At 39.0% G+C, this 27016-nt stretch overlaps 1 protein-coding gene across 1 annotated transcript in view; it reads left to right on the forward strand.

Moving 5' to 3' along the window:
- Window positions 1-1780: 1780 nt before the first annotated feature.
- USP12 (ubiquitin specific peptidase 12) overlaps window positions 1781-27016 on the forward strand; it is a 32699-nt gene continuing 7463 nt past the window's right edge. The window contains exons 1-6 of the mRNA XM_064716930.1: window positions 1781-2040; window positions 12745-12825; window positions 18226-18439; window positions 21427-21653; window positions 26666-26742; window positions 26922-27005. Coding sequence (XP_064573000.1) covers window positions 1993-2040; window positions 12745-12825; window positions 18226-18439; window positions 21427-21653; window positions 26666-26742; window positions 26922-27005 — 731 coding nt within the window. The 5' untranslated portion in view covers window positions 1781-1992. The remainder of the gene's footprint in view (window positions 2041-12744; window positions 12826-18225; window positions 18440-21426; window positions 21654-26665; window positions 26743-26921; window positions 27006-27016) is intronic.

Below are 27016 nucleotides of genomic sequence, written 5' to 3' on the forward strand. Positions count from 1 at the left end.
TTTCTGTATTTCCCCTTCATTCTGCGTGGTGTGCGTTCAGTTTGCTTATAACACAGCCACTCAATTTACACAGAACAAAATCCGTCTCTCTGTATATTATTAATTTAGCATCCTTCCAGCTGCTCTTAGTCTCTGACCACAATTATCCTTACCTGCCAGATACAGGCCAGCACAGCCATACATTCTCCATGCTTTTTGAAATGTAATCCAACAATAACTGAAACAATTCCAAAATAACTGAATTTTTGCCTTGAAACTAGAGACAGAAAGATCACAACAAGTATATTTTACCCTCTTTCTCTAATTTATGGGCAGGAAGAAACTTCTAGGCAATCTCTGATTTTCCAGTTGAGTGCCTTTCAAAATTTCCTGCAGTATTCTCTGGTCTGAACGGTTCCACTTGATGCCACATAATTGGTTCCAAACTGAATTATCTCCCAGATAACAGTAGCAGCTTCTGCAACAGTGCAATTGCTTTTTATGCTTTTCTGCTTCAGGGAGACAGCACATTGCCTTATTTTTTTCTTGTCATGTCTTGAAATTTGGTCTACTCTGGATGATAGAGGAGTATCTGTTGTGGTGGGTCTGATTAATACTGTAAGGAATTGTTTTGGAGATGTTTCTGGCAGCAAATGTATTTCAGTAGATGAACTGCTGGATATCTGAAGGTTTGACACCAGGTCTATCCTGCTAAATACTTATTCTTGCTTTTTTTGCTCAAAAATGGCCAATCCACTACTTTTGTTTCTATTCTTTCTCATTCCCCTGATGCTGTCCTCCCCCATGGTTTCTGTGGCAACAGTTTCAGAATATATTCATCCAAGAGGTGTTCATTTTCTCAGCTACTATACTTTTGAAATATAAAATTCGAGATGACAGGTATCTTATAAAATGGTTTATGTGATATAAAACCATTTTCAGGATATTTCAGGTTGCAATAGAGTGCATTTATAATACTTTCTACAGTCATATTCTTTATGTTTCAGCTGAAGGAAAATTTACTATTCCATTAACTTAGTTGCTAAAGAACATGTACTTCTGAAGAACATAGAAATTGAAATGATTCAATGTTACAGATATTAAAACACTTTGCAGTGAATAGATGTATTTATGATCAAGACCTTGTGTGCATTGACATTTTTCTTAATGCATCTTGATCTACTAGATTTTTCCTATGTATGAAAAAAGTCAGGGTGGCAGATATCTTGGCTAGCTTAGTGCTTCTTTAGTGCTGCTGTCAACACCTTGAACAAGTCAGCCAGACTTCTTACAATCTGCAGACAACCAACACGGTTAAGCTCTTTCTCAAGTAGGTCTCTCAGTTACCTGGTATGACTAATCTGCACATCAGCTTTATTTTCCCACATGTCTGAGGCTGGCGCGCTGTGGTCCCTTCTAGCCAGACCCTATTCTGTGGTCAGGTATTGGATTGGGTTGCCCAGGGAGGCGGTGGAGTCGCTATCCCTGGATGTATTTTAAGAGGCGTCCCGACCGGGCGATGTGGTTTAGGGTCACAGTGCTGGGCGGACTGAAGATCTGAGGGATCTCTTCCAACCTTGTCGATTCGATGTCTCTGTACAAACTCTGGTGCCGCTGTCGGATCTGTCGGTTCCGTCCGCGCCTCCCGCGGCGGCGGAGCTGGGCCGGCCCTGGCGGGGCGGGGCGGGGCGGGGCGGGGCGGAGGGGCGGGCGGGAGCCGGGCGCTGACCCGGCGGGAGGCGGGGCCGCGCCGGGCGGGATCGCTGGGAGCCGGCGGGCGCGGGGAGCGGCGGGAGGGAGGGAGCGGGGCTGCGCGGCGGCGGAGCGAGCGGCGCGCCCGGCCGCGGGGGCCCCGCGCCGGCGGGGGCGGGGGGTGCCCCCGCCGCCTGCCTTCACTGCCTGCCTTCACTGCCTCCTTTCCTCCCTCCCTCCCTTCCCTTCCCCTCCTGCTCCCGCCCGGCCCGGCTCCGCTCGGCTCGGCGCTGTGATTGGGCGGAAGATGGCGCTGGGCGGATGGAAATCCTAATGACAGTCTCCAAAATCGCCTCCATCTGTACCATGGTGAGCGCGGGGCCGGGGCCGTGCCGGCTGCCCGGGCTGGGGTTGCGGGGCCGGGCTGCGGGGGAGGCCGGGCGGGGGCGCGGGGCGGGAGCGCCGCCGTGGGAGGGAGGCGGCCGGGAGCTGAGCGGGGTTAATCGGCTTTGGGAGACTCAGCCTGGATGCGGCGCCGAGCGGCTTGAAGCCGGGTCCCGCCTGCGGACGGGGCTGGAGCGCGGGGGCACCGAGCGCAGCCTTTCCAAAGTGTGCCGAGAGCGGAGACAGCGCTCCGGGGCATCGCCGTCGCTCCCATTGCAGGCGTGTGGGGGTTACGGTCGGGCTTGTGGAAGCGCCCTCCTCCCGGCACATTCCGGAGCGTCCCTGCTCTCCCTCCGAGTGCCGCGCTCCTGAGCTGGGCTGGAATCGCCCATCCGCGGGCGGTGCTCCCGGGTTATCCGCACACGTGCGGGCATCCCAGCCCGGCCGTGTGATCCGCCTGGGGCGCATCGACCCGGGTGCCGACAGGAGGCTTCTCCCTGGGATTGCTTTCTCATTACTCTCTCTCTCGTGGTGAATTAGAGCCATAAGCAGAAGCACAGATGTGATAAAGCTCTCTTGGGTTGTTTTAAAGAGGGGTGGGGAGCTCAGTACATTTGCTGATGGAGGAGTGATGAATTTAAGGAAGGAAATATATCCCTTAGTCGGTGGAAGTTAGTGCTTGTTATGGAAAAGATGTGCTGATGGTTCATAGCAGAAGTTCTTACATTTGTGCTCTCTTCTACCTATTCCATGGCCATCTGAAAGTTCTTGTTACCAAATATGTTTCCACAGGGGAAGGGAAAAGATGAATAAGGGGAAGAACACACTCTGTCATCTACTCTGTTAATTTGCTCCCATTATTATGTCTCATCAAACAGTGGGAAATGCTTACGTTTCATATTATTGGAAACTGATTTATGGCTTTCATAAATCGTGCTGCAAAGAGGCTTGAATGTCTCACACATATTTTAGAGGTGGCCTGTGAGAATTTTGAGTGAATATCTGTAAACCCATAGGATGGGATTGCTCAGGTCAATTGCTTTAGTCACTGGAATAATGGTTTTTTTTGACATGGGAGATGACATATTTTAGTTTGGAATTGGAAGAGTCTGACTTCCTGAATTTATCAGCTGTATATTTGTCAGGTGTCATACTGACATCTTGATGTGGCCAGATTGGTAGGACATGTACCATGTGCTTCAGGAGTTTTCATTCTCTGAAGGCGGGTTTTAGGTTGTTGAGGAATCAGTGTGATTGTTCCCTGAGGTGGGGAGATCTTGTATTGCAATTCTAGCTGACATCTTTTCACCCAGAGCTGGCCGCTGGCCTTTGTGTCAGCATAAATTCAGTGCTGGCCTCTTGATTTGGGTCAAGTGTGAGACCTCACTGCTTGCTTCTGGACTGCATACAAGCCATAGCTCTGGACAAGCAGATAGTTTCAGATTATTCTGTGTGTATGTTTATTAGAAATGATGTTGTGTCACTGAGATTTAGGTCAATCCTGAAAGAAAATTTTCAACCAAAAATCTTCTTATTACTGACGGAAGTGTCTGTATCCATAAAGCTGAAATTCTGATGGCAATTAAATGCTATCTATCCAATCACTGTCATGTGCACTGAGGTGGATAAACTCCAGGCATAAGATTTTTGCTGAGCCTTTTTGATCCATAAGCTTTAATAATACTGTGATATGAGACACCTAGCATAGGATACCAGCTGTAAAAACTTTTCAGCAGTTAATATAAGACTGTGCTTAAAAGTATATCTGTAAAGATAGTGTGAAGGAGCACGTGGTATTTACTGTGGTGTTCAGAACCATGTGGTTGAGGCGAGGCAGATCTTTTTGACTCTAACAAGAGTCAAATACTTATGTTTAAGCATATGTTTTACAAAATTCAAGAGGATTATAATTGCTGAGTAATACTATTTTTTTTCTGGCAATGCTTCTTTGTGTCAACACACTTTGATAAAGTGCCAGACAACTACCTAAGAACTCTTACAAGTTTTTCTTGCCTTTTCTTGCCTGTTACAAGAACTCTCAGACTGTTCTGTGTCTTCCTGTGAAGACAAAAGTTCTTGTTAGTACAAAACCAGTAACAGGCAATTTTTGTCAAGAGACAAACCTACCATGCATATACACTTACAGTCTGTAACAGAGCAGTCTAGAACTGTATTGAAGAAACTCTTCATTGCAGTTCTGCTTTTCATGACTTCTTTTTTGTAATCCAAATTCAAGTTTTGCTTCTGCTGACCCATTTGCTTTTTATGTGTCTTACCACTGTTGTTCAACCCCCGAATATTACAAAGCAGTATATTGTGTTTTATAGTATGGAAAGGTTGTGTGAAGAGTGATAACCAGTATGTTTAGTTTATCTGTGGTACCTTTTAGGGATGATCTTCCAAGAGGACATCCTGTCTGTGTTGTTTGGTACCTTTGTATATGTTGCATTAGTTCATTGATCAAACACCTCAGTGTTCCTCCCAATGTTAACAGAACTCTTTCTACAGTAATGTGTCCTAGTGTTGTTTTGCCTTTTAGCTTCCTTAAAATTCTTTGCTGTATATCACCATTCACATGCTTCCCTGTGCTGTAGTAAGTCTTAATTACAATGCTGGAGATTGTGGAAAAGCTCTGAAAATACCTTTGCCCTTGAGTGCTTTAGCCACTGTTCTTGTTGCAAAATGGATGAGGTTAAAATTGTGTGGTCTACTTTTTAAAATTATTTTTAAAGTCTTTGCAGTAAAAGTAGAACTTGGTCTTTACCCTCATCCATGAGTAAAACTGCAGTCAAAGCCTTACTTGACTGAACTGTATGGGATTTTTATGCACGGCTGAGGAGGGATAAAGTAACCTAGGCTAACTGCAATGAAGATGTGCCCCATGCTATCCTCACAGGTTGCATCTAGTACTTCTGCTTCTGTTGTCTAGAATCCAGGAAACGCTTGCTAGCCGTTAAAAGGCATCAGGTCTTTGAGTAGCTGAAGCAGAGAGAAGATAGAAATTACATTTGTAGCTTACAAGCAGTGAAAAGCCTCTGAGATGTCAGTCTCAGACATACACAAGGAAGTTGAAATGGCAGTAGTACTTGTTTTCAGTGTTTCTTCTACAAAGTGGTTGATGATGTTGGCACAACCTGAAAAAGTGTGATAATATTTTAAAACTGTGCTAATCTAGAAGCTGTAGCATTAGACATCAAAATTTTCATGTTTTGGGTGTTTGTATTTCCTTCTCTGTCTGCCATCTCAGCATCTTGCATGCAGGGTTTGTCACTGAATGTTTTCAGTGATTGTTTCAGCCCCCCAGCAGTGACATCAAATACACTGTTGGTGGTTAGATGTTGATTGTGTGATGTAACAGTGTGTTCTGCGGGAGAACCTCTGCTTATCTTACAATGCAAATTTTTGTTCTGTTTTTGAGGGGATTAAGACGTGTGGAGTCACTCTGAATGGCTGGCTATTGTCCCTTTCCTGCCTGCCTCCCCTCGAGGGGCACTGCCACGGGCACTTTTTGTCCATTTCAGTCAGATTTCACAAGGGTGGAGATGTTTCAGGGGTACTAGAGTTGAAACAAGCATGTGTGAGAAAAGCATCTTTAGAGGAAACAGACCCTGGAAGTTTCCAGCTGAGGGAAGGCTGAAGTGCTCCTACCTTGAGTGTCATAGCAGAGAGGCTTTATAAAAACTCCCCGATGCAGGAACATTTTCTAGCTGACCGTGAGACAGGTGTGTATTTATGGGCTTTCTTACTGCTTCAGGAATTGTTTGTTTACAGTTGGGTTTCAAACCTGATTGTGAAATCTGCCCTTAATGTAAATTGATGTTTGCCAGAGTCTGCAGCCAGCCAGCAATGGCTGTGATGTACTCAGTCCTGTCCTTCTAATTGCACTGTCTCCTCTGAAGCACACATTGTAAGACTTAAACATTAATTGATGATCAGGTTAACAGATTCCACAGGAAAGTATACAGAGGGCCCATGCTGGAAGCAAGGAGAATTGAATTACAGCGAGGAAAGAAAAGTTACGGGAAAACGGCTTCAAAATGGGAGGTGATGGAAAAAAACCAAGACAACAGCAGAGAAAGAAAGGACAAAAGCCACACAGAGGAAAACCACAGTATTGTGGGGTTCCTTTATCCAGCTGGCTGGCTCGCTCGTGTAGCACACTTGGCAAGAGGGAACATGTGCTGTGTCTCAGCCAGTGCATTTCACTGTGGCACCATGACCTGGATCTGCGTGCTCCGGAGCGTTCGGACACGTGTCTGCTGTGGTGGCCCTGCTGCAAGCCCAGGAGGTTCTGGAGAAGTGTTTGTTAGGCAGTTGGGGTGTTTTGGAGAAGTATTTGTTGGGCAGTTGGGGTAGGAGCTTGCACCACAGTGAGGAAGTCCACTCGTCTGTTGGGAGTTCTTATCAGGAGACACTTAGATGATAAACATGACACTAAGATTCAAGCATTTGTCATCATCATTTTTCTAGCTGTAACATGCTACAATAAAAGATGAATATTTATATTTGCTCTTTTTAATATTAGGTTTGTGGCACTGTTCAGTGTAATAATTAATTTAGACAAATTTGTTTTTAATTTTCATCAAAATAGGAATTAGACTCTAATATAAAACAATTGTCAAATATGAGACACAAAGAAAAAATTCTCAAAGTTACCTAGTTGTAAAGCAGTATTTATACCAGCACAGGGAACGATTTAGTTGACATATTACTTACTTGGATGATTTATGCAAGTGTTCCATTTTCTTTTTACGTGCACACGTGTATAGGTAATTCATCTTGCATGTTCTAAGCACAAGGAAAAATTAAATATGAATTTGGACTCTGGTCTTGGCAGCAGAATCTTTAGCTGTGTCAATGGGAACAACTGATCCTGTTACTAGACATGGCTTGAATATTTAGATCGGTCAGTTCTGTAGCCTTTGTATTTACTTTTTACATTCCTGAAGCAACTAATTAGCATTAAAATTTCTGGGAATGATTCTGTGAAAATGTGGCAAAAGGGGCTTTTCTATTCAAATTTCTTGAGGGGAAGAGGTGTATAAAAGCCCTGTGTAAGGGCTAACTTTTGTTTTCGTGGCTTAGGAATATTGTCAAAGTAAAATGCTTTTAACAAGTGGTTTGTTTCAGTAAGATCTATCTTTTTATTCAGTTGAGGAAAAAAAGAATCTAGATATTTTCTGTAGTGTAAAACCAGAAGGTCGTATTAACATAAGTAGACCAGAATAGGAAAACATTTTTTACCATCTTTTTTTATAAATCACAATATATTTTTTTATGATTATCATGTAAAATGCGTGAAAGGTTTATAAAAGCAACTATAGATTGTTTTCATGTGAAGTGGAATTATGTATATAAGTAATATATAAGCTAAATGTGAAAGAAATACATGGATGCATGTATTATAAAACAACCTATGTGAGAAAATAGTGTTTGTAAATCACCCAGCAGTTTTTGTATTAGTAGAAATCTTTTTCTTAGTCACTTGTCTTTGGACTTGTACTAAATGATAACAATAACACTTTAATTAAATTAATGACTATAATATTTAATGTTAATAAAATAATGTGAATTCATGCCAATAGATAATAGACATACTATGTGAAGATAAATTAATTTTTCTTATTATAATTTTCTCTTACAGTATGAAAAGTTATTATTATATCAGAAAATTTTTGTTTAGCTCACTGATAAAGTATATAATATGTCTTAGATAGATTAAAAAATATTTGAAGTATTTAAAAAGATTAATGAACTATCAAAATTTAATGTATAATAATGACATATTCTATTCAAATGTAAATGAAAAAGGGATTATGAATATTCATATTTCATCTTTCCTAGTAGAAACATATAAAAGAATTGCATTTGGGCATAGAAATATAAAATGAATGCTTTTATGTCTTCACCTAGTTGCATTGAGTACACAGAAGTGTATGCATTCACATATTCTGATTAAATGTAAATGGAAGAGTAGAATTCTGCATTTCTTCTTTAGCAGAGAATTCCTGTCACAGTGCATTGGGCTGTGAAATTCTGTATGTCTTCACCAGTTGCATAGAGAAGGAAGAATCTTTCTGATAAGAAAAAAAAGTAAAAGCACTAGTGAGTGCTTCTGTATTGAGATTTATTCTTGCAAATTATAAATAATTCCATTAATTTTACATTTGTTCAGGAACATTGCTATTCCTGATTACTGAGTTTCCCTTTTATTTGTAATACCCTTCTGTCACTAGAAAGAGTGATAGTTCTGTGTTGTGTGGTTGTATGGTTCATTTACCTATAGCTAAGGTCATGTCTAAAAAATTTATCTTGCATATACCTGTGCAACATAGTTTATTTATTTGAGTCACCTTTAATCAGTGTTGTTCTTGCTTCTTGAGTGAGGTGGACAGCATTGTAGGGAAGGATCTAGCATAGATCATGCATAGTGCATGTGTGAAGGCAGAAATGGATCTTCAGGATGCTGGAGACAAATGTAAGTTTTCAGAAAAGGAAATTGTTTTAAAGGTGAAATTCTGATTTTACTCAGAAAATGTACAGCTCAGTTAAAGTAGAGGGTAAAGGTGTTAAACCACTGAAAAGATGACCCAGCAAGCAATAAAAGTGATTTTTATTCTAGAAAGGGGTAGATCACACCCCCTGTCCAAGGCCAGTAAGGTGTGTAAGCTTCCAGCACGTTAGGCTGGTTATGAATCAAGGCTTTGTAAGGGAAATTCTACCTGCTAGGTTGGATGCTAATGACCAGGTAGGACACTTTAAAACTGCAATTGTTTGCCTGCTTGCTGACATGTTTTTAGGCAGTATTTTTAATGTAGGGTGGCATCCCAATTTACCACGCTTTGGTTTGCATTTTGGGAGCGGTCTTTGAGTGCACAAATTAGATGACTTTTGGAGGAAACTACATCAGACAACACAGATCAGCTGCAGCTGGTGTTCAGTCACAAAACCAGCCTGTAACTAATCTGGCAAGAATGCTCTGAAGCCCAAGGTGTGTATGTCAGATCCGAAGCACCAACTGATTTGTTTTACAGATTGGCTCCGGTTATCTTATCCCTGTGTCAGCTGTGTGTGTCTCAGAAGGACCAGTTCAACATGAAACACCGCAACAGTGCGGCCTCTGAGGCTGTGAGAAAAGGCAGTAATAAATGGCATTTCATGACACTGTTTCAGCTAGTGACAAACTAAACAAACAAAAAAACCAAATCTGCGTTTGTCTGTGCTTTATTTTTTTTCTGCCCTTTTCCATTGAAATGTATGGCATCAGTGGGCTTTTTGGTTTATTTTAGAAATTTGGGATGATGTATATTTGTAAAACATGAAAATCAGGAAAATACAACCTTACACATTTCAAAGATAATGCACCTTCTTATTCCACTGTATTTCCTGGGCTTTGATTCCTCTAAACTGAAATAAACCCCTCATCTAGTTAGTGTCAAATGTGTTAATATTTACACAACTAAAGCTCTTAAAAAAAAAGTTGAGAAACTTACTTAAGGTACTTCCATGGTAAACACAGATTTTTATCCCTTCATTAAGAAATTAGCATTTAAGGCAAATATTATAAATCCAATAGTATAGCTTTTTTCTTTAACTTGAAGGAGGAGATAAAGCAATTCATGTTCAACTGATTTGAACATGATTAAATAAAGGTTACATTACTTATCATTTTGAAGGATGAATTCTGTAGTAGCTCAGTTTTACACCTAACTTCCATTAGGTTTGTGAAGGTTTTTGTGTAACTATCGTTAATTTTAAGTAACAAATAAAAAGCAAATCTTGATTTCATATTTTGTTCTTGTAAACACAACTTAGTTGCACAACTTGCCCCATTTAAAACTGTTTTTCATCTACCATAAGAAATGGGTGTTTTCTCTGCCTCTGGTATTGTGTCTGTGCTGGAAGGGGGTCAATGTAAGGCAGTGCTTGGTTATGCAGCTGTACAGCTTTTACTCTGATGCCATGCAAAAAGTGGTAAATCCCAGAACTACAGCAATATTATCATCATCTTGAACTTCTGCTGTGCCTCTGTTGCTTCTCATTTCTAGATGATGACCATGTGTGCTTCCCCTCAGAAGGACAAGGGAAATAGGAGGTGGATGTGCTGACCAAACTTGATGATGTTCCATTCTGTCTCCTGTGTAATACCAAAGCCAGGTTGCAGTGTGGAGACTGAACACCTGTTGTATCTGTTATTGAGCCCCCCAAAAAAGAGTTTTATTGGGGGATTTTCCCTGGGGATCCCAGTTAGGTGGCAGAGGAATAAATTCTCTACTCCACAGCATATAGCACAGCCTGAAATTTCCCTGGTCTGGTTCCTGAGTCCTGTACCTCCAACTTGGCTGATGAAGAGAGAGGCACTCCCACTTCTGCCCTAAACCTCCTCATGTCCAAGCGATGATACAGTACCATAATAGTTGGTGCTGCTGCAGTGCTCCCCCTGCATCTGTTTTTGCATAATGGAAGAGTCTGCTGGGACTGATGATGTGGACTGTAATGACTGGGAAACACTTTGAAGCAAGGGATAATTAGGTTTTAAAATAGCTTTTATGGGTCAGTTTTGAACATGCATTTTAGTGTACTCTTGCTGTGTTTCTGCTCTTTGCAACCAGTACACTGTGCACAGTATCAATGGTTACTTTGGAGGGAGAGATAGCATCCTTTATGACAGACAAAAAGAGAGCTGTAAAGGGAAATCTGAGCAGCTCGAGGGGTTTTACACTGTTGTAAAACATCCGTGCTGGTTTGTAATAACATTCATAAACAACTGCATTTAAACATAGATGATGCCATGCTTTGAAGTCATGTGAAAGTCTGAGCCTTGAATGAAGCTTCTTTGAGTAATCAGAAAACCGTGACGATCTGGTGCTATCTCAGCATGTCTTTCTTATTGCCAAGTCAGATCTTTATTGTGCTACAAAACTAAATACAGTGTTCAGGTCTGCACAAACAGAAACATCAATGTTTATAGCATAATATTTACCTTTCAAAGATGGAGTTAAGTAGCTACTCCACCCTGACTTTGAAAAGAAAAAGAATTTCCTTAAACCTGCTCTTAAATTTATTTTTAAAGAGGTAGAGATTTTAACAATAGTGCAAAAGTCCCCCACAGTTCCTTCTTTTTCATAGTTTATTTTTAATACTCACCTTGCTGGAGTTTGTGGGTGCATTTAAATAAGGCTGCAAAACTAAATATTCAGAATCTCAGAGTGCTTTAATCTTAAATGGAGGTTTATACCCCTTTTCCTCACCACTATAATCTCCATTTGAAAACACCTTCTAAAGTAATAAGCCCTGCAGTTAAATCCTCAGGAAAGGAGAGGCTTTATCAGGCTGGGTAATTGGAGGGGATGTGACTGATGACAGCAGCCAGGGCTGTGCTATGAATGGAGCAGAATTGTGTCGTGTTAAGCATGGAATTTTCCTGGCTTTTGCCCTGTTCTGTTAAAGTTGTTACTCCTTATGGGCCTTTGAGCACGTGCTTCCAGTTTCAGAACTGCTAAGGTAGTTTGTGTAAAGTTCTGCAGTGCCATGCCACATCATCATTTCATTTTAATGGTATACATTTTAACACAGTTCTAATATTCATTCTGTTTCACTTCTCCCTGTCTGTAATTAATCTGTGCAATCCTGTGTGCTGGTTTTAATGCAGTCCATGATTTTGATGTAATTTGATTGTTGTAATAAGTAATGTAATGGCTTTTGCTGTATCTTTGGTGTAAAAAGATGACCTTGTTGGGATGGAGTTGCACCTGGTTTTAAGGTTCTTTGCTGTGTATTATGCTCTGTTTTAGCTGCACTTAGACCAGTTGGAATATTCATGCTCATGTATTAGTCTCACTGAGGATATATATAAACAGATATAAATATATAGATACCAGTTTTGTTGAGTGTAAAAAGGTGTATACATTTCCATTTCTCTAAAAGCAATCAATGTAAGAGCTCATCCAAAGCTAGGGTTTTTATGTTCTCTGAATTTTCCAGCATACAAGCCTTTCTGTCTCTAAATAAAAAAAGAAAACAACGCTTTTCTTTGAAACACAGTGTTTACTGCATCAGTTCAGTCAACAGCCACAGGGTAACCGAAGAAACATTCTCTGACTTGTTTTTGAGGATCAGACCAAGCAGATTGTTTGGGCAAAGGCTGCAGCATTTGTAATGCACACCATCACTAGCTGTTCTGCATTTTCTTTTAATTTTACTAAGTTCAAGGCATTTAGCAAAGCACTTTGAACAACTTATATTTTGAGTGTAGGTGAATCAGACCAGTCTCTTTGCTTCCTGTGAACAATCTGCATCTCTTAACTTTTTATGGAATGTGCTTTACAGTATGAAAATTATGCTTCTTAGAAGGAGCTCACCAGTTGGCCTTGCATCCTGTGTTTGACCTGCTTTGCATTAGTGCAAGTGTTACTAAAGTAATTTGACTCTGAAAATAATAAGTGAAGAACATTGAAGCAGTGTAATTGTGTGAAAATACATAAAAAGTGTGTAACTTCAAAATGCTTTTGAACAGCAAATATTTGGAAACATCTCTTAAGGTAATTTTTAGTTGTAATCAGGTGTTTTGCAGAGTTTTTTTATGGATGGTTAGTTGGTTTGATTGTTTATCAGTGCTGCAAAACTCTTTTCCACAGCTGTTTTCACTGTTGCCACACTAATATTTTGCTGCTTTTAATTTTTTCCTAGGGCGCCAATGCCTCAGCTTTGGAGAAAGAGATTGGTCCGGAACAATTCCCAGTCAATGAGCACTACTTTGGTTTGGTTAATGTGAGTTTCAGACTGTAACTTACTGCTTTGGAAGGACAGGAATGGAATGGTTAAACAAGACTGGGATGAGTGAATACTTAAAATTCTGAAAGATATAATTACTGAATATTCATACTATTGAAATGTTTCAGTATTTAGTGTATTTGTTGAAATTTAGTGTATTTGTTGAAACTGGATTGCTAAAATGGGCTCTCTATTGAATACTTTTATTTAATTTTGTTAGTTGTAGAGTAATTCTTACATCACTTTAATGTTATTAAAATGTGTAAGTCATAAAGAAGGCTATTCAAATACGTAGCTTGTTGTTCATAATGTGCCAATAAAGTAAAATACATACACTAAAAGAAAAAAAAAATCTTGTGAAAGACTATGATGCTATGAAGTATTTATATCTGCTATTTATATTAAGATTAAAAAGAAATACAGCTCAAAGATGAAAGCAGAAAAAATATTGGATTGCTTGAATCAGTAATAATTTTTAAGGAATGATTTAAACTTTAATTTCTGATATTACTGATGAAAAGTGTTTCTTGTTAGAAATTGAATTATACTGATGTGAAATATTAAATTAACTGGGCTTCAGAAATGACATAGTTAGAACAGGTTGATTTAACTAGAGTTATTGTCTTGCTTTTCTTAGTGGAACTGATTATTTAAAAGTTGTCCTGGTGCTGTAACGTGTCTCTACCTCCAGGTGCTTAGCACTGACCTGGTTTGAGAGTCTGCAGTCTGAACATGCACTGTGGAGTCAGTAAACACTGACAAGCTGACTTCCATGCATCTCAAAACACCCTCTCTTAAATTCAAGTGATTCCTTTCCTTTCTCATGAAAGCTGCCAAACCGCCCAGGTTACTTCTCTCAAAGAGGAGATGCAGCAGTTTCACTGTTAACGCCTGTCAGTTCTGCAGCTGAGCTGAGCCTTTCCATTTTTCCAGTGACAGGGTTTCTCAAATCTATTACTCTGTTGGCAGATAAACTGTTTTCCTAATTTCTTTTACAAGCCCAGAGAGGATTTAAGACTTAGCGGTGAAATTGTATTGTACACCTAATCTTAAAATTTTACATAATTTTTACTCTTAAAAGAAGGTTCAGTAAAGGACAATCGTCTTAATGTGTCATGAAGATCAACACATTCTAGCTTTCTATACTCAAGGGGGAGTAAAAATTTGAGTGGGTATGTGTCATTGCACTCATTTAAGAGGCAGGCAGCTACAATATATCAGAGTGCTTTTAATTTTCTGTGTTCTACAGGACTTTTGCTTATTTTAGTTTCAAACAATAAAATTTTGTGGGCTAAAATTCTTTGAATTGTAACAAATAATAAAATGGGATCTCATTATGTTTATGGCACGTTGGTGCTGGTTTTCAGGTACAGTGATGGGAAAGGAAATTCTATGATGTTGATGCCTGAATGGTTTTCGGGTCTGTTCTGCAGGTTGTGTTTACTAACACAGCACATACAGACCATAAATGTGTAATAAACTTGCACCATGTAAATTGCCAGGAAAAGTGAAAGTAACTATGGCCAATGACTAGAAAGAATGGCAGAGATAATGAAAATAAATACTAGATAATTAGATAATAAATTAGTACTATTAGATTGAGAAGTGATAGAAATCACAGTTTTTGCCTTCATTGATTTCTCTAATTTATTTGTAGCAATTACAGAAAGTGAATCTCCTAGAGGCTTATTAACATTTATTGCTAAGTTTTTCTAATTTGTTTCTTGATTTTGTTTGTCCTAACTTTCTACAGGGTAATGGGAAAAAGGGAAATAATGTGGAAGTCAATACCTTTTTTCTAACTGTGTGATAGGTGGCCATTCAAAGTATCTGGAATACAGAAAAGCATTTTAGATAAAGATGACAATCCTGAAATAGAGATCTGTCAATTTTCCAGATGTAGCATAAAAGAGGAGGCGGCAAAAACCCTGTCTTACCTCTTTTCCAGCTTTGTGGTAGAATCCAGGGATTGTTTAGAGGATGTGCTGAAGGAGCAGTTTGAGAGGTAAAAGAAGACCTAAGAAAGGGCAATTATGGGAAACATATGGAAGACCAGATGGTTTATGGGAATGGAAAATTCAGCTTATACTTGAAGGGACAATATTGTTCACTAAATCAGCAGGAAATATCTAAGATACATGGTAAGATGAAAGCATTAGGAGTGTGATGTTCCATGCATCTGGACAAGCAGGAGCATCAAGTCTGCTTATCACTCTTTTTTCCCTCTTCAGTGCAGTAATGCAAACTGTTCGAATCTATATGCTTCACAAATTACATCAATCATTTTATCCAGTGAGGACAAAATAAGATTTTTAAACTCAGAGAGCTGCTCTGGAAGCTCTTCAGCAGTGTACCAGATTTCTCGAGCAGGTTTGGTTATTCAATCTCTTGCAGTGGATCTCTGTGTGTTTTGGAGAAATCTTTTTCCCTGAAATGGCCCATTGCAAGAATGAAAAGTTGTTAGAGCTGCCAATGCATCAGAGCTGGGAGGAACCCCAGAGCTGCTCAAAGACAGTGTGCCAAACAGATCTAAGTTCTTGTAAATCTTTTTCTTGAATGGGGTTCAACAGCCACATTTCTTCCCAGTTGTATGTGCATCACAAGAGTAAGCTATAAGATTATAAATGTTCATAGGTGTGGAGTGGTTTTGTTGCACAGTGTTTTTGTTTTGCCTACTGTCTCATTGCTCCACATACGTTTGGGTGTTGTAACTTTGCTTTCAAAATTTAAATGAGATCAAGAAAAGGGGGGTGTGTGTGTGTAAAACATAGTCAATGCATTATTTTCCTGAAAGGAAACAATCTGATTTCTCAGAATTTAGAGCAGAAGAGCAGTATGAATAGATAAAAAAGAAAAAATGTGGATTTTTTTTTACGTCTCTTAGTCATGCACAGCGTAAGATGGTACCAACAAGGTCTTTTTGCATTTTCTACTGCTGTTCTGAGGCAGGCTGGACAGGCATGAAGTGCCACAGTGCAGGGCTTGACTCCCAGGTGGCTCTGGGGCAGTGCTGGCTGGAGTGGGGAGGAAGAGGAAGGTATCTCTTGGCAGCCCAGCCCAGTGCTGAAGGTCCAGGGTTAGAAGGCAGAGTGTGAGTGGGTGGTGGGAGCTTGGGAGACTGGAGCCAGGTGTTGGGTGTTTCTCTAAAGTTGGGAACTGAAGTAATACTGGTGGTAAGACAAGCATTTGTTCATTTAGCAAATTGAGTTGTGTAGTCTAGAAACCTCCCAACCATTTCCCACTTGTTGCATAGTACAGGTACAGCCTTTTCAATTTTGTTTCATGTTTGGAAGCATTTATTTTAAAAATATTTTGAGTTTTGAAGTGATAAAGACTGATGCTTTAGAGATAAAACAAATGGGAGCTAATTAAATTTTCTTCAGGAGTTTGCTTTCAAACATTCTCCTGTTGCCTACTGTGTTTCTGAATCTGGTTGGAGAAAGCCTTTTATGAACTTAGTCTGGTTGCTTTTATTTCCTACTCACAGGCATGTAGGTTAACATACATTCATATTAAATTAATCTGAATTTTGTTCAGTGTTCTGAGGTCTTCATATTTTGTCTGTCTCTCACCGCATGGTTGCCATTCTAATTAATTTATCATCAGACTGCTCCTTTTTAAAATTGGAATCTTATGAAAATTCTAATTTGCTTGCTTTTCATCTTTTGATGCTTGCTGTAGAAATTTTAGCAGTTTTCCAGTTTAATTAAATTTTAAGAACTTTCTTAGCAGTTTAATGTAGTTCTCTTTTTATGGCTGTTTCTAATTATAAACTCCTAAACAGCTTACAATATTAAATGTTTTGACTGAAGCCACTGTGTGATTTCATCAGCTTCCTTTAAGGCAAAAAGCCCCAGTTTTCCTCTTAAGTTCACTGACTTATTTGCAGATTTGGACCACAAAGAAACTAATATAAGCATTTTCCTAGCTTAAAAAAAGAAAAATAATGGATGTTAAATGCATCACTTTTTAATATGGATACCTTAACGACATCTTAATATTTGTTAAAATATGCTTCTTACTTATTCTTTGAGTATGTCTTGCTTATTTAGAAAGTAGTTCTTCATCTTTCATTTGTTTAAAATAGAGGAAAGTAATTAATTTTTAAGTTTTGTAATTAAATTGCATGGTGCTCTTGTTTGTCTTAATTGGGAGAGAGCAAAAAGTAGTGACTTCCCTGTTATTCCTAAGATGTGGAAGCTTTTAGTTCTTTTTCTATATTGAAGGAACCTGCTCTTAAAATATCTCTGAAGGCAGTCTTTGCTATGTAATTCTCCCCCTCACAATGATAAAGTCTCAGAATTTGCTGCCTAGATGTGCTGCTGTCTCTGTATAACATAAATCTGAATGCTATCTCCACATTTTGCAGAATGTGTGCAATAGGTGCACGCTTCAATTTGCAGGCTGTGTAAAGGCAGCTGAAGGGTGGGATTACTTGCTGAGGCCTCATAAAGATTTTTCCCACACTTTCAGTGTTGGATAATAGGTTCCACTGGAGGAGGGCAGCTTAAAATTAGAATGGCAGCATAAAATTAGGATGGCTTTGTCCACTGATGGCTCACAGCTCCTTCACAGGATTGGTGGGGATGTTTGCAGGGCTGGGGGAGCTGCAGGCACTGTCAGGGACCTCAGGTGCCGAAAGGAGTCTGAGGAGGGAACGCCTGGGGTGTCCTGGTACAAAGTGGGTTATGGATGCTTTTCTTGTGATTCTGCTTTCCTCTTTCAGTCCAGTGGCTTGTCTCCTTCAAAGTGTGCACATCCCATTTGTGTTCTCTTTTCCCTGCAATCTTCATTTCAGGCTACCAACTGCCATGGCTTGGAATTCTAAGCAGGCCATGTCACGAATTTCCTTAAACAAATCTTGTCACCCTGGAACGAGAACTGAAAATGTAGGAGCAGGTTAAAGTAGTTATTTCAGACATTGATGACAGCTATTAAGATTTGGAGAACCTAGTTCCTGAAGTGTGTGAGGCACTCTCCCATTTTCAGCTGAATTTCTTTGCAGTACAAGGTCATGCTGTGCATGTTCATTGCTGTTGTGACTGATGTGTGGTAGACAGATATTTTTACCTGAGCTTATTTTGGGAGTTGTGACATTGAGGGTATTTTTTGAACATTTTGACCCAAATACATAGAAAATATTACCAATAAGTTAAAATTTAAGTGAGACAGAATTAAATAGTGCTATTCAAATTAGCCTAGGTGTTTCATGCACTTACATACAGTATACTTGGTAATCCTTTGTGCAACATCAATACATTTCTCTACCTTATAGTCAGGAAGAAATGACTTGCAGAAAGTTGACTTCTGCTTATGCACTCTCTTACAGCTTGGAGTTAATTTTACCTCTCTACAGTAATGCCATGCAAACTCACAGATCTCTCTCTTATTTTGTAGTTCGGGAACACGTGCTACTGCAATTCAGTTCTCCAGGCACTTTATTTTTGTCGACCATTTCGAGACAAAGTCTTAGCCTACAAGAGTCAGCCAAGAAAAAAAGAGAATCTCCTTACATGCTTAGCTGATCTCTTCCACAGTATAGCCACCCAGAAGAAAAAAGTTGGAGTAATACCTCCCAAGAAATTTATAACAAGATTACGAAAAGAAAACGGTAACTTTTTTTTTCTTTTTCTTGTGTAACAATTACAGCATTTATGATTTGATTCTGAAGCTGACACAGTGTATGCCAGCTAAATGCCTGTGTATTTGTGCTCTGTAGAGTGCCTATATAGAAAGTGCTCTTGGTGCTGTATTATAAACAAGAGGTGGCCCCAGGGTAAGGGTGTAACCCTGGAGCAGTTTTGAGAGGGAATCCTTGTTTCTGTGTCTTCAAATAGAGCTAAAGTGCGTTGTCGTATTGTCACTATCTGCCTATGAAATTGCTTGCTAGTTTTGTTTCTCTGGGAGTTTAATATTTGTAATCAAAATTCACTGTAAAAAATATTTTTTGAATGGAGGAATCAGTCTCCCAAACTGAGTGTGTGGAAAGACTTGCCCATAAGAATCTAGATTAAAGCCCCCCACCTTTTTAAATTGACCTAGAATTTATGCAGTATGTAACTTGACCTTCTTTTAAAACCACTAAGTAGTTTTGGCAAATTGTTTTTTGTCATTATCCTAAATTTCAAGAGATTTCTAGGGATTTTTCACATTTCTTGTTTTTTATCTGCAGGCCTAACTTGTCAGAACGTTCTAGAAAATTGTTTGATGTTAAAATATAAATGAAAGCTTGTAATCTGCTACTCAATTTGGATACATTTTTATAAAAATACAACTTTCTTTCCTTAAGGAGTAATTACTATATTTAAATAAACTGTATGATGTACTATACTTAAGGCTGCTGCAATAAATGTGTTCAGACTGTTGCAGTCTTTTCCAAGACCATGAATACACACTGAAAAAGCATTTAAATGATGACTATCTCTGTAGTAAAAACAAGAAGTAAAATATTACGATGACATTCCTAGTTTGACATGGCTCTTCCAGCAAATGCACTCCATGAGCTGTAATGATATTGTTAAAAAAAAAGCTCTTGGGTGCTGCATAATCACTTGCCTGTGCAGAGCAGAAAACTCATTCCCTTCTTTGGCACGTATCCTTGGGTAAGTGTGCTTGTGTTTGATACATTTACAGAAACAGTTCATTATAACAAATGCAGAGGATCATTCAGATGGAAAGCAGAAAGCAAACCACAGGAGCCATTAAGTTCATTATAGAAAGTGTTCTTTGTAATGTGTAATTATGTCATGCCACTAAAATTCTGCGCAGAGCAAGGCAATTGGAAACCCTTCAGTAGAGAAGCCAGATGTAGAAGTTCAACCCTTGTAGTTTTGGGCCTCTTTTAAGGATGATACTCTCACCTTTTGTACAAATAAATAGCTACATTCAGGCTGCAATTACACGGGTATCATATATGCTATTAAGTGCTTTCTGTAAGGGTATATGATTTTGAGCCTTAAAGAAGAGTTAGTTTAAGAGCCAGGTAGGTGTGCAACACCAGTCTAGAGTCTCTTCAGTCAGTATCCAGCTACACCAGGGTGATAACTGAGGAGACAGTCTTAGTGTATTCCAGACTCCAAAGCTGCTGCTCCATCATTATTTGCAATGTCTGAATGCAGCATGGATATATTGTACATCTCTGGGCTGGAGAGGAGCTTTTCACTGGGGCGTGTAGTGTCAGGACAAGGGGGAATGGCTTTAAACTGCAAGAGGCCAGGTTTAGATTAGAGATTAGGAAGAAATTATCATCTGTGATAGTGGTGAGGCACTGGAGTAGGTTGCCCAGAGAAGCTGTGGGTGCCCCATATCTGGAAGTGTTCATGGCCAGGTTGGATGGGGCTTTGAGCAACCTGCTCTTGTTGGAAGGTATGCTTGTCCAGAGCAGGGGAGCTGGAACTCAGTGATCTTTAAGATCCCTTCTAACCCAAGTAATTCTGTGTTTCTCTATTAATGACCTTAAAGTTTAATTGCCTGGGAAGCAGCTGCTGGCTTGAAGTCAGCTGGAGGTGTACTGTTACATTTGCATAAATTTATTCTAATTGTAAAATGAGCAATCTGTAGCTTTCACTTTGCTGTAGTTAATGCTTATTACTGACTGGGCACAAAGCCCTGACAGGCCTGTGGTAGTACACTGTGAAGAACCTCTGAAGTCTTCTACCTCAAGAGACTTGTGGCTCTTGCCCTGCCTTGATTTACTTGATTAAATAAAGACCTTGCAATTGGCTAGATTGAACTCACTTGTCTCAAAAATAGTGTAGTAGTTCATTAAATAAACTACGTGGTTCCTACTCTTGCGTGGCCTATTGCACTTCTTAACCTCTCCAAATGACCTAGATTAGCATCAAGGTTTCCCTACTTAGCTAATAACCTTAGACCTTTTTTTTCTATTTGAAGTTTATTCCTGGATGCCATCAGGTGAATGACTGTAAAGCTTCCCTGAAGTGCCTGTATGTATTTCAAAACCTGAACTTCACTGAGTATCTTTTTCATTCATATATCCACTCTGGTACAGTGGAGACCTGTCTCTTAGAACACTCTTGGACTGCCAGCAAAGTGAAATAATTGCACATTAAAAGATTTGTGTGATACTAGCTTGGGATATAGAATGCTTTTTTAATAGGCAGGTAAATTTCCTCTTAGCAATTCCTGGTCAGAAAGAAAAGTAACAATTACTGAATCTGTGTTATCCAAGATACTGACCTAAGCTTGGCAGAGATAGCATAGTCTCTGTAGGAGATCCAGTGGCATCTGGAGGCTGGGCAGAATGACCTGTACCAGTTCTGGCAGCATCCCATATACACCTGTGTTTGGGCTGTTGAATTTTTGTGCCCTGCTTTTCTTGCAGTATGGTTCAGTTTTCAGGTAATTCCAGTCAGCTGAGTGATTTCTGTCAGTGCAAGCTGACTTGCTGTCCCCTCTTCCCACCCCTTATTTTTTTTGGCTTAGTTTATCATGTAGGCATTTTGGGTTGGTGTCGTATTGCCGTGAATGATTCAAGATGTGAAATCTTGACTGGCTTTGAAATCGGACTCTGTTAAAAACCTTTCTGTATCACGGCACTGACTGATCAGTTAGTAAGCCTTGTGTTTTATCTCGCAGAACTGTTTGATAACTACATGCAGCAGGATGCACACGAGTTCCTGAACTACCTTTTGAACACCATCGCGGACATCTTGCAAGAGGAGAGGAAGCAGGAGAAGCAGAACGGGCGCCTGCCCAATGGCACCGTGGACAGTGAGAGCAGCAGCCCCCCAGACCCCACGTGGGTGCACGAGATCTTCCAGGGAACGTTAACGAACGAAACCAGGTGTCTTACCTGTGAAACTGTAAGTTCTCCTGTGCTTTGTAAACACCAACATGCCACATTCAGAGCTGCGTGCTTCACGGTTCATTTCTCCCAGCAGAACAAGATATCAGTTCCTTTCTTCAGTGATCTTTATGTTTGTGTGAATATTTGTGGTTTTTCTTTGTTAGTAAGAACATTCCAGCAGCCGATGCATGAGTTGTAGGAAGAGACATTTGGTCAGCATTAGGAAAATGCCCAGTTGGATTTTTTGTCAGTGTGATCATAATCACCTTCAAAATTTAGATCAGAAAATTCCAAAGTGGTGTGTTCTTAAACGAAGTAAACTCTGTGATTTAAGGGCATGAGGTTCTTCTCAAATTTAATGTCTAAATAACTTAGTGTTGTGCTTACTGATACATCTCATAATTAAGTATTATGACTCAGTTTCCATGGATTCCTAGTTTTTAAATTTGAAGCTGTTGAAGTCAAGATACTAATGGTTGGCTTTTGGCATTTTGGTAGAAGACTGGGATTCTCAAAAAACATACCTTCTCGTTCATGAAAAGTAATCCTTCCCTAAATGTCTCTCCACTGGAATTCTTCTAATAATACACCCTGAGAAATAAACTCTTTCTCTGAGTATGCTATACTAAAATATTTTTGAGAAGTTCTACAATAAGAGAAAGAACATATTTCATAAAAACTTAAAATTGGATTTTACCAGCTTGAGAAAGAGTAAAAGCAGCACAATTTTAAAATTACAGTAATTCTGTCATGGTCTATTCCTTAGAGATTGTAAAAAGCTAAATGGCTGTGGGTTTTGTGTAGCTTCACGCCAATTTTCTTTAACTTAATTAGGTAATGCAGATATGTCAGCATGACGTTGGAAGGCAGGAATTAATCAAATCTGTATATTTCTCATGTAATTTTCTCAGTCTTCTAGAAATACCCATCTCTTTTATTTCAAGGAAAAGAGATTCATAATGTCATGTATAATGTAACTGCAGACTATGAGTAATTTAGGTGCTCATTCCATGCTACCATATTTTTTTCTAGCAGATTTCCCCTCCCTAATCAGTATTTCTTGGCAACTGTCAGTTGTTTCTCTTCTACTTCTTGAGCTGTTCTTTTTTTTTTTTTTCCTTGAAACATGAGTTTAGCCTGAGTCTTTTGACACAACTGGCATCATTACCTTTCCTCACTGTGGCATTATGAATTACTGCTGTCAGGATTTTGATCTAGGTACCGTCCTTAATGCAATTTTAAAGCACTGATATGCTCCTTGCCAGCATATTTTATTAGTTAACAGGTCTGTCACAATTTTGAGAATTCTACTAACACTGCTTAGGTTTTTTTTTTTCCTATTAGCTGTAGCTAATAGAAATATTCAGCTATTGCTGAACAAGATGATAATCAAAGTAATCTGGAAACTATTTTATCAGGTTCTGTATTTTTGGTATGTCAACTTGTGTCCAAAACACAGTGACCTGGAAATGAGCACTTAAAAACACATTTGGACACATTAAATGGGCAATATTACTGTGAATAATGTCTTATTTTTAAAAATACTGAGTATTTATGATTGTTTTGGTGCTTATTAGGAGCTGTTGGCATTTAGATTCTTCTGTGTTTAGAAATATAAGCTAAAATGTTAGGAGTACTTGGAAATAGCTCATGTACAAGATTACAAGCAATAGTGGATGAATTTCTGCTTCTTAAGGACAAGACAATAGCCCTAGTATATTTTTAATTTAAATTGGAAAATTATTGCATATTTAAAAATAAAGCATATATTTATATTTATAATGACTGTCACTATCTTTGCTGAAAGTGACAGTCATTATCTTCTAATAGGACAAACCTCCTCAGTGTTCCTAAAATGAGCAAAATCTTATTCTGATTTTGGTTGTCCTGGTTATGGAAAAGTGCATCCTTCCAGATGCACTGTTTCATTAGCCCATCTTAAAGATAAAAACTGAACTATCTAAAGATGCATCCTCGGTTTAAGTATGGACAGTGGAGTATAAGGAACATAGATATGATTCTTTAACAAAGATTTGTGTTGTGAATTAAGCCAATTTATGAAATTAATATGTTACAAAAGGATTGTAAGTTGTTTTTTCATGTTTTTAATGTGGTTTCTCTTTATAATGCTTTCACCCTTCCTTGATAGAGGCAGAATGATGAAGTGAATGTAAATTTTAGGGCTAATTTATAGAAACTATGTAGAAGTTAATTGGTTTTACGGGTTTCTCTCATAGTTTAAGGAAGGATAACAGTAAACCAGAAAGTATTGTAATTGACTTCATTAAATTCTGAACAGCTAAATGTGGCCAGTACTTCTGCAGAGAAATATAGGGAATTGTCAAAACCACCATATCAGTCTCCAGGTGATGGTCTTGCTCTTGGGTTCAAATGATTCTACGATTGAGAGAAGGCAATAAGGAAAATCCCAGTGTTCTCTCTCACATGAGTCCTACAGAGCCTTTAGCTCTGCTCGATTTTCATTTCTCTTTTTTTTTTGTTTTTAACCAAGATAAATCGCACACTTTGTTTCAGCTTCTTTTAAAACTGCTTTCTGTTTCAGCACACATGGCAGTCTCTAGCTGCAAGAGCTCTTTTGCCAGTGAGCAGATTCACATTGCAGTGAAATCCCCAAGTGTAGGAAATAATGGATTCTGTGAGTTTCAGCCTTCTGAGCTTTGTGTTCTGTGCAGCTTTGGTCATCAGAGTGCAGCTGAGCTGTGTGGGTGCGGATGATGTCCTTGATGTTGGAACAGCACACCATCCCCTTCAGCCAGAGCTCTGGAGCATCCAAAGTCCTCACTATTACTCAGATGTTCCTGTTAGGAGCACTCAGACACCTTTTTGAACGTATCAGGGCTCCATCCTGCAAGTGCTGAGGTTTTCTGATCATGTCCATAATTTTTTCCATTCTATAGATGATTGAAATATATAGCACTGATGATTGTAGTCTAAGCATAGTAATGTTTATTTGAAACAGAACCTTTACAAAAAGTGGGGGGAGGGAAACTTGTAAGATTCCAGAGTGGCTTTTAATTTTTTTTTAATTAAAACTGTATGAGTTCATGTTAGAAAAATCTGTTCAAATAGTAAGGCTCAAAGAATCTTAAAAATTAAGAATAACAATTTATAAATCACCAACATAAATGGAAAAAATTCCACTTGGCTATTCTTGCAATGAAGCCTTTAGTGGTTCCTCATGATCCTTAGTGCACAGTACTGTCTAACCTGAGTGAGGTGTTTTAAGGCCATGTTATCGCAGAGAATGGAAATTGTCCTTTTGCAAACTTCTGTTTTCAGTACCAATCTCTCTTTAACCAAGTAGAACACATCCTTTCCCTCCTCTCGATTGCCCTTACAGCTTTTGTGTGGGATAAAGCTGCCTGGGAAATCTGTATTGTTTCACATAATTTTCTTTGATTAGACCAAAAGAGGAAGAATTATCTAATTGCATGTCTGAATAACACTGATCACATGACTCCCTAATTCCAGCTGTCCTAGCTGAAGACTGCAGCAGCAGAGTATTTTCTAGAACTGATTTTTTTTTTTCCTGAGCCATTCCTAATGCCCAGTTACAATGATTTCCACCAGAGCTCTTAGTATTATAAATGCAGGTCTGATAATTCCAAGAGTGATTTGCAAGGGGATATTTTGAAGAATTGACCACACAACTACACCATAATACATCCCTGAATACAGGAAATGTGCAGCACACTGAAAGCACGGGTGACTTTTTTTTTCCCCCACTCTAAACATCCTGGAAGTTTTTCATACGTGTTGTGTGATCTTTCTAAAAGTATAAACATTATACTTGAGCATCTGAATGTTGCAGTTGAAATGATGTATTCTGACTTAGTGGTGTTTTTTGACATGCACACTTAACTCTTGCAAAGACTAGGGAAGAACAGTGGGAGCCCAATCTTCTCACAGGTATTAACAGAAGCTTTCAACTTAATTTCCTGGGTGTTTGGATTTGCCCTGTGTTTTTAATGCTCAGATATGGTTGTCTTGACCATCTGTCTTTTTCTTTCTTTCTCCACATACACTTCCCTTAGGAGCTGTGTGTTTCTCATCTCTTGATTATTAGAGAACAAATTTCCACTTCCTCTTTTTTTTTTCCCCTTCTGAGTTGAAAAGGGAACATAAATCTCATATGTTTAAAAGACTCAACTTACATTATTTCCCTGTACCTATTTCACTTTTCCTGCATTCAGTCAAGAAACTGCAGTGAGGTATCTTTTCTAAAAGCATTTACTTCTGTATCTAGGCAGACACCATTGTCATGAGTGACATTGAGAATATTTAGATACAGAGAGGACACACTAGCAGGCAAAAGTTAAGGTTGCACATCACTGGTTTTTAAAACTTCAGTAGCATAGTTGGTTTTCAGGGCAGCTGTGGATTTTTTCATCATTTGTCAGGGTTTGTGGTGGAATTTCTTTTCTACTTCTAGAATGTTCTGTTTTACTTTCTTGTTACTCTTACATTTTTGTGAGAATTTTTGTGAGAATTTGTGCTATTCTGCCTCTGTCAGACCAAGCTCAAAGCTCTCATTTGCCAAATTTAGTGTCTGCTGCTCCTTTTAGGAGTATGAGTCTAGCTTGGAAGAAGATACAGAATATTCATGCTGTTTATTGGGTACACTGTGACATGCAAATACATAACTTTCAGTTCAAGGGAATCAGAGAAGAACAGAAGTGAGAGCACTAAGCAGAAGAATCACAGTGATTCTGTTCTTTTGAAAAATCTGAGGTGTAGAAGAAACTTGGCATTAATAGTTGATCTGAAATCACAACATAGTGAGAACTGGCATTACATACACCCAGAGACTCATACACGCTTCACCCTTCCTGAAAAAAAAAGAGAAAATACAGAAGTCTCGGAAATAGAAAGGCTACTTGTAAAATCTTTTAAAGGATATTATAGGGTAAAAGATACATTCTGTCAATAGAAAGTGGTACTGAAAAACAGAGGTAAATTAGTATTATTTGTCTTAACTATGTTCTGTTGGGTCTTTTTTTCATGCAGGTAAGCAGCAAGGATGAAGACTTCCTAGACCTTTCAGTTGATGTGGAGCAGAATACTTCAATCACTCACTGTTTAAGGTAGGCACAAAAATCCAAATTTTTGTGATTTCCTTTACCTGTTACCCAGAAAGCAGGAAATAAGCTGCCAGTTCTATCTTATGTATATTGAAGTGTGTTCAGTTTTGTTGATATTGTACGTTTATATGGATATTTCATATTAAAATATTCGTGTTTACAGCTTTGTTTTTTTTACTCAGGGGTTTCAGCAACACAGAAACTCTGTGCAGTGAATACAAGTATTACTGTGAAGAGTGTCGCAGTAAGCAAGAGGCACATAAAAGGTACAGCACAG

Source organism: Zonotrichia leucophrys, chromosome 1 (genome assembly GCF_028769735.1).
Source record: "Zonotrichia leucophrys gambelii isolate GWCS_2022_RI chromosome 1, RI_Zleu_2.0, whole genome shotgun sequence".
NCBI classification, from domain to species: Eukaryota; Metazoa; Chordata; class Aves; order Passeriformes; family Passerellidae; genus Zonotrichia; species Zonotrichia leucophrys.